Source organism: Pelophylax lessonae (genome assembly GCF_965119305.1).
Source record: "Pelophylax lessonae genome assembly, chromosome: 6".
Classification (NCBI taxonomy): Eukaryota; Metazoa; Chordata; class Amphibia; order Anura; family Ranidae; genus Pelophylax; species Pelophylax lessonae.
In genome coordinates, this window is record NC_138773.1 from 195,857,122 (window position 1) to 195,869,390 (window position 12,269).

At 41.5% G+C, this 12,269-nt stretch overlaps 1 protein-coding gene across 1 annotated transcript in view; it reads left to right on the forward strand.

The window, feature by feature from the left end:
• Window positions 1–633: 633 nt before the first annotated feature.
• LOC309558696 (uncharacterized protein) overlaps window positions 634–12,269 on the forward strand; it is a gene marked incomplete at both ends in the record, with an annotated part of 160,368 nt that continues 148,732 nt past the window's right edge. The window contains 1 exon segment of the mRNA XM_082261754.1: window positions 634–775. Within this exon segment, the coding sequence (XP_082117880.1) occupies window positions 634–775 (142 nt within the window).

A 12,269-nucleotide genomic window follows, 5' to 3' on the forward strand; every position in this document is an offset into this window, starting at 1 on the left:
AGAATATCCCAGTGGGACCCAGAGTGACATATATACAGGCGTGCTGACGTCACCTTCACGTATTCGTCCACGAAGGATGGGCGAGCGGAGCCGTCCGGCCGGCGGCTGTTACCTCTCTCCTTTTGCACATGTCATCTGATGTTTGTAAGTGTTATTCTTTTTATACAATAAATTATCCGTGGGTTTTATGCTATGGCGTCCTCTTCTGTGTTCTATGGTTGATGCCTTCATCTGCATCCTGAGTCCCTGGTGGAGCTCCCAGCGGAGGTTATAGCGGATTGGTCCTTTTTGAACTTCTTGCCTGCCCTGCCCATTACTTACCTGGAGTCGGTAAGGGTATTCATAATCGGTGTTGCCCTCTCTGGTTTGCATGGTTGGGACCCTTTATCTGTTTTATGCTCTTCATATGTGTCCCTTTGGTAAGCGGTAGTCCTACTGGGGGAGGTGTCTGACTTCACCTTTTTCGGCTATTACCTTATCACATTTTGGTAAGAGGTACCTATTGAGTCTAGTGGTGATTGTGATTCCATCTTATTCACACCTATTCACTACTTACATCTTTCAGCACGGGAACTTTGGCGTTCCTAATCACTTTGGGTGTTATTTTCTACTTTTTTATTTTGGTTTTACGCTATGGCGTTTGCATTTTTGTATTCCATATCAGACCTTCCCATTGAGGAGATCTACGTCGGAACCGAGAGGTCCACCGTGGTCTACTTCCTGAGGGCAGTTGGAGTCGTCTCTTATAATTTGGCCTTTTTATTATTTGTTTCCGGTAAGCGGTACCTGCACAGTTACCTCACTTCACGTTTCAGTATTGGACATTTATACGGACTTTTTATACCATATATATATTATATATACAGTCAGGTCCATAAATATTGGGACATGGACACAATTCTTATCTTTTTGGCTCTATAAACCACCACAATGGATTTGAAATGAAACAATCAAGATGATCAAGATGTGCTTTAACTGCAGACTTTCAGCTTTAATTTGAGGGTATTTACATCCAAATCAGGTGAAAGGTGTAGGAATTACAACAGTTTGTATATGTGCTTCCCACTTTTTAAGGGACCAAAAGTAATGGGACAATTGGCTGCTCAGCTGTTTCATGGCCAGGTGTGTTTTATTCCCTCATTTTCCCATTTACAAGGAGCAGATAAAAGGTCCAGAGTTCATTTCAAGTGTGCTATTTGCATTTGGAATATGTTGCTGTCAACTCTCAATATGAGATCCAAAGAGCTGTAACTATCAGTGAAGCAAGCCACCATTAGGCTGAAAAAACAAAACAAACCCATCAGAGAGATAGCAAAAACATTAGGTATGGCCAAATCAACTGTTTGGAACATCCTTAAAAAGAAAGAAGGCACCGGTGAGCTCAGCAACACCAAAAGACCCGGAAGACCACGGAAAACAACTGTGGTGGATGACCGAAGAATTCTTTCCCTGGTGAAGAAAACACCCTTCACAACAGTTGGCCAGATCAAGAACACTCTCCAGGAGGTAGGTGTATATGTGTCAAAGTCAACAATCAAGAGAAGACTTCACCAGAGTGAATACAGAGGGTTCACCACAAGATGTAAACCATTGGTGAGCCTCAAAAACAGGAAGGCCAGATTAGAGTTTGCCAAACAACATCTAAAAAAGCCTTCACAGTTCTGGAACAACATCCTATGGACAGATGAGACCAAGATCAACTTGTACCAGAGTGATGGGAAGAGAAGAGTATGGAGAAGGAAAGGAACTGCTCATGATCCAAAGCATACCACCTCATCAGTGAAGCATGGTGGTGGTAGTGTCATGGCATGGGCATGTATGGCTGCCAATAGAACTGGTTCTCTTGAATTTATTGATGATGTGACTGCTGACAAAAGCAGCAGGATGAATTCTGAAGTGTTTCGGGCAATATTATCTGCTCATATTCAGCCAAATGCTTCAGAAGTCATTGGACGGTGCTTCACAGTGCAGATGGACAATGACCCGAAGCATACTGCGAAAGCAACCAAAGAGTTTTTTAAGGGAAATAAGTGGAATGTTATGCAATGGCCAAGTCAATCACCTGACCTGAATCCAATTGAACATGCATTTCACAAAACTGAAGGGAAAATGCCCCAAGAACAAGCAGGAACTGAAGACAGTTGCAGTAGAGGTCTGGCAGAGCATCACCAGGGATGAAACCCAGCGTCTGGTGATGTCTATGCGTTCCAGACTTCAGGCTGTAATTGACTGCAAAGGATTTGCAACCAAGTATTAAAAAGTGAAAGTTTGATTTATGATTGTTAATCTGTCCCATTACTTTTGGTCCCTTAAAAAGTGGGAGGCACATATACAAACCGCTGTAATTCCTACACCGCTCACCTGATTTGGATGTAAATACCCTCAAATTAAAGCTGAAAGTCTGCAGTTAAAGCACATCTTGTTTGTTTCATTTCAAATCCATTGTGGTGGTGTATAGAGACAAAAAGATTAGAATTGTGTCGATGTCCCAATATTTATGGACCTGACTGTATGTTTCAATTTGTAGCGCAACTTATTTTTATTATTTTTTATTATATATACAGGTGATTGGGACTCTGTAGTGGGGTCATTGCTTGGAGGTGAGAAGTTATTCCAGCCAGAGGTGGTGGTCACTGAAGTCACTGTATTGTGGGATTTCTTTGAACATTACACAATATTGCAAGGCGGTGGAATTTTTTTTGGATTGCGCTACACTTGATTTGTTATATTATTGTTGATTTAAAGTCACAGCAGGTGGACACACTTTGATAGGTGTTAGCAGCAATCACTAACATATATTTTTTGGGACTAATGAGTTGTTCTTTTTTTGTGTATACGTTTTTATTGTGTTGATCACATATTCACTTATTAGTAATTTTTATCAGTTTGTACACAGATTTTTCACTTAGTATTATTTATATTGCGCTGATTATATATTGGGCATGTTACATCTCTAGTTCAACTTAAAAGGGGGAAACTGAAATGTCATTTTAATTCATGTCTTCTTTATTTAAAACAACTATAGGATCAAGTGTGTATATACTTTTATGATGCACATAGATGGTCTCATATTCATACCTCGCCTCCTATAACTATTGTATTGTTTTTTAATTGAGCTTACACATAAAATTATGAGCACATATACGCATTTTTTTATGAGAAACCTATAATTGTATTAGTTCTGTCACTGAACCAATTAGCTCCTCTGGTCTGTTGACTTTGATAATGAAATTCTGTTCAGTTGTACCTCTAATGGAAATGAAATCACTCACATATGCCTTTAATCTGTTCCTTCCCCAATGTTAGAACTATGAACAAACTCCCATTTCCTGCACAGCAAACAAAATTTCAATCTAACACCTAAGAGCAGCTAAACACTAATAGTGATTCACATCTAAATACCAAAGCAACAAATAAATAAAGTGCAGTGCTCCTAAGTACACAATCCAAACAAATTATTGGTATAACCCACTACATAACATAAAATGATAAAAATGTGAACAAACAATATAATATTATCAATAGCAGTGACAATACATACATACTGTAAGTTAAGCTAAAGCACCCAGAGAATCCCCAGATGAAGTCCTAAAGGTGTAATGTATAAGGCGGAGCCAAAAATGGGAAGTCATCACGCCACAAGCATTCTCAGGAGTTTGAGGAAACAGGATTGATCTGTATTAGCCACAGAAAGAGCGGTATATGTGAATTTGATAAGCGATCTATCTACCTATGTGAATATGCATGTTTGTAATGTTTCTTTGTAATAAACCTGTGTGTTTTATGGAAAGCAGGATGATATGCCTTTGGTTTATGAGATTGAGATTATTGCTAAACCTGTGGAGGAGGAGTAACCCTTAAGAGGCTCATGTTACTACAGTCCTAAGAGCTGTGCCTGGAGAAAGCCTAAAGGGGAAGGGTGAGAAGATTAACCCCTCTGGGATAAATGGCTTATGTGACCTCCTGTAATTTAGGAGGTCCACTATTCCAGTTGAGAGCACATGCAAAAGTCATGATTGGTGGAAAGTAGTGAGTGTACAGCTTGTATAACAGTGTAAATTTACTGTCCCCTCAAAATAACTCAACACACAGCCATTAATGTCTAAACCGCTGGCAACAAAAGTGAGTACACCCTTAAGTGAAAATTTCCAAATTGCGCCCAATATCCATTTTCCCTCCCTGGTGTCATGTGATTCATTAGTGCTACAAGGTTTCAGGTGTGAATGGGGAGCATACTGGTCATTGTAAGTTCAACATGGCACCTCATGGCAAAGAATTCTCTGAGGATCTGAAAAAAAGAATTGTTGTGGCCTAGGCTATAAGACATTTGCCAATACCCTGAAACTGAGCTGGTGGCCAAGATCATACAGTGGTTTAACAGAACAGGCTCCACACAGAACAGGCCTCGCCATGGTCGACTAAAGAAGTTGAGTGCATGTGCTCAGCATCATATCCAGAGGTTGTCTTTGGGAAATAGATGTGTAAGTGCTGCACGCATTGCTGCAGAGGTTGAAGGGGTGGGGGGGGGGGGTCAGCCTGTCAGTGCTCAGATCAAACACTGCACCAAATTGGTCTGCATGAATGTGGTCCCAGAAGGAAGCCTTTTCTAAAGATGATGCACAAGAAAGCCTGCCAACAGTTTGCTGAAGACAAGCAAACTAAGGACATGGAATACAGGAACTAAGTTCCATAGTCTTATTAGACCAAGAAAAATGTATTTGGTTCAGGTGGTGTCAAGCGTGTGTGGTGGCAACCAGGTGAGGAGTATAAAGACAATTGTGTTTTGTCTACAGTCAAGCATGATGGTGGGAGTGTCATGGTCTGGGGCTGCAGAAGTGCTGCTGGAACTTGGGAGCTACAGTTCATTGAGGGAACCATGAATGCCAACATGTGCTGTGACATACTGAACCAGAGCATGATCCCCTCCCTTCGGAGTCTAGGAAGCAGGGCAGTATTCCAACATCATAACGACCCCAAATACACCTCCGAGATGACCACTGTCTCAAGAAGCTGAAAGTAAAGGTGATGGACTGGCCAAGCATGTCTCCAGACCTAAACCCTATTGAGCATCTGTGCACCATCCTCAAACAGAAGGTGGAGGAGCGCAAGGTCTGTAACATCCACCAGATACGTGATGTCATCATGGAGAAGTGGAAGAGGACTCCAGTGGCAACCTGGGAAGCTCTGGTGAACTCCATGTCCAAGAGGGTTAAGGCAGTGCTGGAAAATAATGGTGGCCACACAAAATATTGACACATTTTGGGCCCAATTTTGACAGTTTACTTAGGGGTGTACTCACGTTTGTTGACAGCAGTTTAGACATAAATGGCTGTGTGTTGAGTTATTTTGAGGGGACAGTAAATGTACACTGTTATACAAGCTGTACACTCACTACTTTACGTTGTAGCAAAGTGTAATTTCTTCAGTGTTGTCACATGAAAAGATTTAACCACTTTACCACTAGAGCATTTTGCTGTCTTACGTCTGGGCCACTTTTTGCGATTCGGCGCTGTGCGACTTTAACTGAAAATTGCGTGGTCACGCGACGCCGTACCCAAACAAAATTTACGTCTTTTTTTTCCCACAAACAGAGCTTTCTTTTGGTGGTATTTGATCACCTGTACAATTTTTACTTTTTGCGCTATAAACAAAAAAAGAGCGCTTATTTTGAAAAAATAACAATATTTTTAACATTTTTTTATATGAAATTCCCCCCAAAAAAGATGTAAAAACCAATTTTTTTTTAATTTTTGGCCAATTTGTTTTCTGCTACCCATGTTTGGTAAAAAAAATCGCAATAAGCATATTTTGATTGGTTTGCGCAAAAGTTATTGCGTTTACTAACAAAGGGAAAGATTTATGTCATTTTTGGTGTTTCTTTTTTTAACGAGTAATGGCGGCGATCTGCGATTTTTTTTTGCGGGACTGCGACATTGGGGTGGACAGATCGGACCCTTGACTGACATTTTTGACACTTTTGGGGGTACCAGTGACATTACTGCAGTAATCAGTGCTATAAATATGCACTGTTACTGTAAAAATGACACTGGCAGGGAAGGGGTTAATTTTATTGGAGAGGGAGGGGTTAATGTATGCCTGGTGCTTACTGACGTGTGGGGGGGGAGGTGACTGTGTGATACAGGGACAGATCGGATGTCCAGCTATGCTGAACAGTCCGATCTGTCACTCCCTGTCACTTAGGAGATCCGCCTGCTCTGTTTACACAGGCGGGCGGATCTCCAAACTGGATTCCCCGACGATCGGGGCAGAGCAGCGGCGATCGCCGCTGCTCCTCCCCTGGCCCGACTCCCGCTGTGAATGAAAACAGCGGGAGCGCGCCTCCAGCGGCGCGAAGCGCCGCCTACAGGGGAGGAGTCTGGCGACGTAGGTCTACGTCGTCAGACCTACAAGAGCCACTTTGCCGCAGTAGTACTACGGTACTCAGCGGTAAAGTGGTTAATAAAATATTTACAAAAATGTGAGGGGTGTACTCACTTTTGTGAGATACTGTATATGCACAGAAGGATAGATTCCAGTCTTTTTTTAGGGGAAATACTAATAAAAACTATGCATACATCAAGTTTTATACATTGTTAGCTAGAATACTGACTGGGACCATTGTCCAAGGTTTGCTTGGAAAGGTCACCTAGGTTGCTTTACAACAAAACCCAAGCCAAACTGTTTTATTTTCTTTCTAGTAGAACAAGGTAGGGTTGGAGCCTTTTCTATGTCGGTCTGTGTCCCTATTTTTATTTCTGGTAATGTCTTCCTGCCCCAAGACAGCCCCACCCTATTTTTCTTCCTTATGTCACATGAACACGGAGTGGGAAAATATCTCTCAAATGTGGTCGCAGACAGAAGTAATAACTTGAATGAAATTTTAACTCTCTATCAAAAAATAAACAAAAATAAAGAACATGGCTGGACTTAGCGTATGCTAAAGAAAAATAAAACTAGAAAACATATTCAGTACATCTGCATTATATTACCAAAAGTATTGGGATGCCTGCCTTTACATGCACATGAACTGTAATGGCATCCCAGTCTTAGTCTGTAGAGTACAATAATGAGTTGGCCCACCCTTTGCAGCTATAACAGCTTCAACTCTTCTGTCCACAAGGATTAGGAGTGTGTCTATAGGAAGGTTTGACCATTCTTCCTCAAATGCATTTGTGAGGTCAGACACGGATGTTGGAGAGAAGGCCTGGCTCGCAGACTGTGCACTAATTCATCCCAAAGGTGTTCTACGGAGTTGAGGTCAGCAGGCCAGGCAAGTTCCTTCACCCCAAACTCATTCATCCGTGTCATTATGGACCTTGCTTTGTGCACTGGTGCACAGTCATGTTGGAACAGGAAGGGCCAACCCCAAACTGTTCCCACAAAGTTATGAGCATGAAATTGTCCAAAGTGTTTTGGTATGCTGATGCCTTAAAGTGGAGTTCCACCCTAAAATTAAACTTACCTCCATCTTCTCGCTCCGGGTCACCTGAAAAACAAATGGATAATCGCAATTTTTATTTTTTTTTTTACTTACCTCGTTTAGAAGAAAATATACTTACCTTACTTCCTCTTCCTCCCCTCGGAGGCCAGAGCGATTCGTCACTTCCTGGCTTTGCAATGATTCCTGGGAGCTGAACGTCATCGCTCCCAGGAATCAATGCGCCTGCACCGGCCCTGACGTCAGTTCCGGTGCGGTCTCCATCATACCTTGCTAAACAGCTTCTGGGCATGCCCAGAAGCTGGGCAGGAATGACGCTGAGGCACCAGAAGTGACGGCGGGGCCGGTGCAGTGCATCGTGAGACTGAAGAAGACGGGAGAGGACACAGAAGAGGATCGTGCTGGCTTCAAGCTGCCCACACCTGAGATGGCAGCGCTGGAGAATACATTTTCAAGGTAAGTATTTCTTCTTTCAGGTAAGTGCAACCCGGGACAGATCAGAGGCTAGCCATTGTGGAATGTACCAGCCCTGTCTGTCCCGGGGGTATTTTTATTAAAAAAAACGTTCACTGGGTGGAACTCCGCTTTAAGAGTTCCTTTTGCTGGAACTAAGGGGCCAAGCCCAACCCCTGAAAAACACCCCACACCATAATCCTCTCTCAACCAAATGATTTGGACCAGTGCACAAAGCAATGTCCATACTAGACCTTATCCAAGCATGCAGCATGACTGACCACCAGAAAAGGGAGAGGACAAGCCGACTTATCATCATTTACACAAATTGTGAAAAGTGAAGAAACAAAGTGATAGAGTTTTTAACATGTCCTTTATTAAAGAAAAAAAAAAACAAAGAAAAAAAACCCCATGGTGTGAATCCAATGTCGTCCAGCCATGCCAACCCAGGTCAATTATGCTGAACCTTAACCCGCCAAAGAAAAAACCCAGCAACTGCCATCACGTTCGACTCCAGTCACTCAATGAGATCTCCTGGACCCCACTGCTAAAAGTAAACAAAGAGGTACATTCCTGGGTGACATAATTGACCAAATATGGATATGACCAAACATAGACTTGACCATATTTGGTCAAAGATGTCACAGAGATCCCTCACAATTTGTTTTTACACAATCCTTGCTCCTTTCTTTACAATGTGCTGTCAATAAGAAATCTCCGTCTGACAGCTGAATGTAAGACCTTTGATTGCAGCTGAAGGTTCAACTCCAGTCAAAAACCGATTTAGTGGCTTCTCAGAACAAGCAAAATTTGGGTTCGGACTGAACAGACAGCCCTTCTCTAGACAAAGGCAAACAGTTGTTACTGATAAGCAGAGCCAGGATAAGGGGTGGGCAGGGGGGTTGGCTGCCCTGGGCGCAATGCTTTATTGCAGGGATGGGGGAGCCCTGACCCTTATCCTAAGGGAAGGGTGGGCACGGTTTGGCATCTTTGCCCTGGGCGCTGGATGGCCTTGTCCCGGCACTGCTGATAAGCATAATTTGTAGATCTTTCATTATATACCACAAGCATTTGTTGGAGTTTCTAAATATTTTCCCTCCTATAAAGTGTATGTAAGACAAAACATTTTCTTTTGTTTTAGGTAGCATGGGGAAGTGTTAGACCCATTGTAAAGTTTTATTGCAGTCCTTGTTAGTGCTGGGGAGAGTCATCCCTTTATTGGTTCTGGTGACCACTGTAGCCGAGAGAGAAAGCAAGAGAAAAAAAACTAGTTATCATGAAAGCAAGAGAAGCAAGGGAAATGTTTTAACAGAGACATTTGTTCTGATGATAACTGTCTAAGATGGGATTTTCCCTCTCTTTCAAGAAATTTTTTCTCATTTCTGTTGTGTCTCCAAGACAGAAAGTGAAGGGAAATCTAACTGGCAGAATATACTTTAGACAGCAATAATAAACCCTGTTTTAACCTGTTCCTACTCTATCCAAAGCTAAATAAAAAAAAAAAAAAATTGGGCTGTAACACATTTTAATTGCAAGAACACCAATCATTTAACCACTTTACGACCGCTCACTGTGCCTCTACTGCAGCACAGTGGCTCGTTATCGTCCAGCAACGTAGTACTACGTCGCTGGACTCCTCCCCTTGTGGGCGGCGCTCCCGCTGTATTCATTCACAGCGGGAGTCGGGCCAGGGGAGGAGCGGCGGCGATCGCCGCTGCTCTTCCCCGATCGTCGGGGAATCGAGTTTGGAGATCCGCCCGCTTGTGTAAACAGAGCGGGTGGATCTCCTCAGTGACAAACAGTGACAGATTGCAGGGTTCAGCATAGCTGAACATGCGATCTGTCCTTGTGTCACTCAGTCACCTCCCCCCACACACGTTAGTAAGCACCAGGCATACATTAACCCCTCCCTCTCCAATAAAATTAACCCCTTCCCTGCCAGTGTCATTTTTACAGTAACAGTGCATATTTATAGCACTGATTACTATAGAAATGTCACTGGTACCCCCAAAAGTGTCAAAAATGTCAGTCAAGGGTCCGATCTGTCGCAGTCCCGCAAAAAAAATCACAGATCGCCGCCATTACTCGTTAAAAAAAAAAAAAAACACCAAAAATTACAGAAATCTTTCCCTTAGTTAGTAAACGCAATAACTTTTGCGCAAACCAATCAAAATACTCTTATTGTGATTTTTTTTACCAAACATAGGTAGCAGAAAACAAATTGGCCAAAAATTTTAAAAAATTTAGATTTTTAAATTTTTTTGGGGGGGAATTTCATATAAAAAAATGTGAAAAATATTGTTATTTTTTCAAAATTTACGCTCTTTTTTTGTTTATAGCGCATAAAAGTAGAAATCGCACAGGTGATCAAATACCACCAAAAGAAAGCTCTGTTTGTGGGAAAAAAAGGACAGGTATGGCGTCGCACGACCGCGCAATTGTCAGTTAAAGTTGCACAGTGCTGAATTGCAAAAAGTGGCCTGGACGTAAGACAGCAAAATCCTCCGGTGGTAAAGTGGTTAATAATATTGTTTTAATGTTATATTGAATAATTTCCTGTTTAGGTATTCAGTGTTACCTATTAGTTGTATTACTTTTTCTCATAATTATGAAATACAAAAATGCTTGCTCATTTTATTCAGGGCTTTAGCTAATTTGCTGTAAACAACAAACCAGACAAAATTTCATGACATGTCATTAGAACACTAAAGGCTGCTCTCCTCTTATGTTTGCCCTATTAAGACTTCCTATCTCAGAAAACTTCATCCAGGCATTTCCAGTTCTATTCAGATGAAACAAGTTACATGTTAGCATCATTATAATTATTTTACAAAAAGTAAGCAATGCATTCAATGTATTTTATTTAACGATTAGCTGGAAATCATTTTTCATTCATTCAGTAGCAGAGTTACAATTATTTTCAGAGAGAATTGCCTTATTATTTATAACTGTTCTATTCTCAAACATCCAAACTCAACCAGGAATCCAGATATAAAATAAAATACTTTCATATGTTTTTCTATTTTTTCAATTCTCAGAGAAGCTATTTTCTGTATAATAACCTCTAATAGAGGCCCATTCACAGTATTTTCCCAGGGAATTCACATTTTGTTTTTTTAGATAATTTATTTGGTATGCTAGTAGCTACGTTTCTGAAGGAACCTATGTGTATTTTAGCAAGATATTACAAAACATTTTTTTTTTTTATTCCAAACAAAGAGATATTAAAAAAAAATGTAATACTGTTATTTCTGATTAACAACCTATATTAAATTCACTTATTTTTATCTTTATTTACTTTAACTAATTAACTAATGTATTTATTTATAAATCTGAGTACTCTTAAGTCCCCATTCACACTAGCGCGACTTGTTAGGCGACTTGGTCACCTGACAAGTCGCGGTGGGTTGCCTGCCATTGATTAGCACAGGACCCATTCTAATAGGAGCGACACAAGTCGCTCCGACTTAGAAAAAGGGTCCTGTACTACTTTGGGGCGACCTGGAGGCGACCTGCATTGACTTCAATGATATGAAGTCCGTGCATGTCGCGCCGAGGTCACCCCAGCAAGTAGCGTCGCCCCTGTGTGAACGGGGTCTTACAAATCAAGCAGTGAAGCTTTTTATATTTGACTTTCAAATAACAATAAAATGTTTTCAGCAAATTGGTAGCTATGCCTATTACAACTGTAGCACCACCCCCGCAGGAGCTGCTGATTATGTTATTGGGTCTACACCCTGCCTAACAACCTACGGAATTGGCTCGATCCCTCCTCAGGCACAACTGACCCAGAATAGGACTGAACTATCCGATGGATACACAGATTGGAATACAATACTTCAATATGCAACAGTGATTTGTTACCTTTTCCAGTGGTAGTCCTTCTGGGTGACACACAATGGAACAACACACAGGATTGTAATTAACCAAAGCTTAGTTTACTATGCATCAAATTGAACAAGGAAGATACATTGAAACACAGTTCCTTAAAATTAGTTACTTGAATCAGCTTTAAAAAGATAAAAGAAATACCCCACACTTCTCCCTTCCTTTATGCTAGACACGGTACCAGACAGGTAGGCCTATCTAAGTCCCTCTCCCAAAGTTCTCTTCTTTCTTCTTCTTTGAATCTTCGCTAGCAAAATTACTGAGCAGATATATTTGTAATCCGCATTAGGAATGAAGATCAAGAGAGAAAAGAAAGAGCCGTGAGCTGTTGGTTGTCACCGCAGGGTGTCTGTGTAACTGAGCAATAACTTCTGTGAGAGAGATAGGCCTCTGGCGACTCCTTTACAGCTATTATTGTTTGTCTATGAGTCTCCTGAGAGAGGGTCCTGATCTACCCCGGGGTTTATCACCTTCTGCTACGCTACCGCTA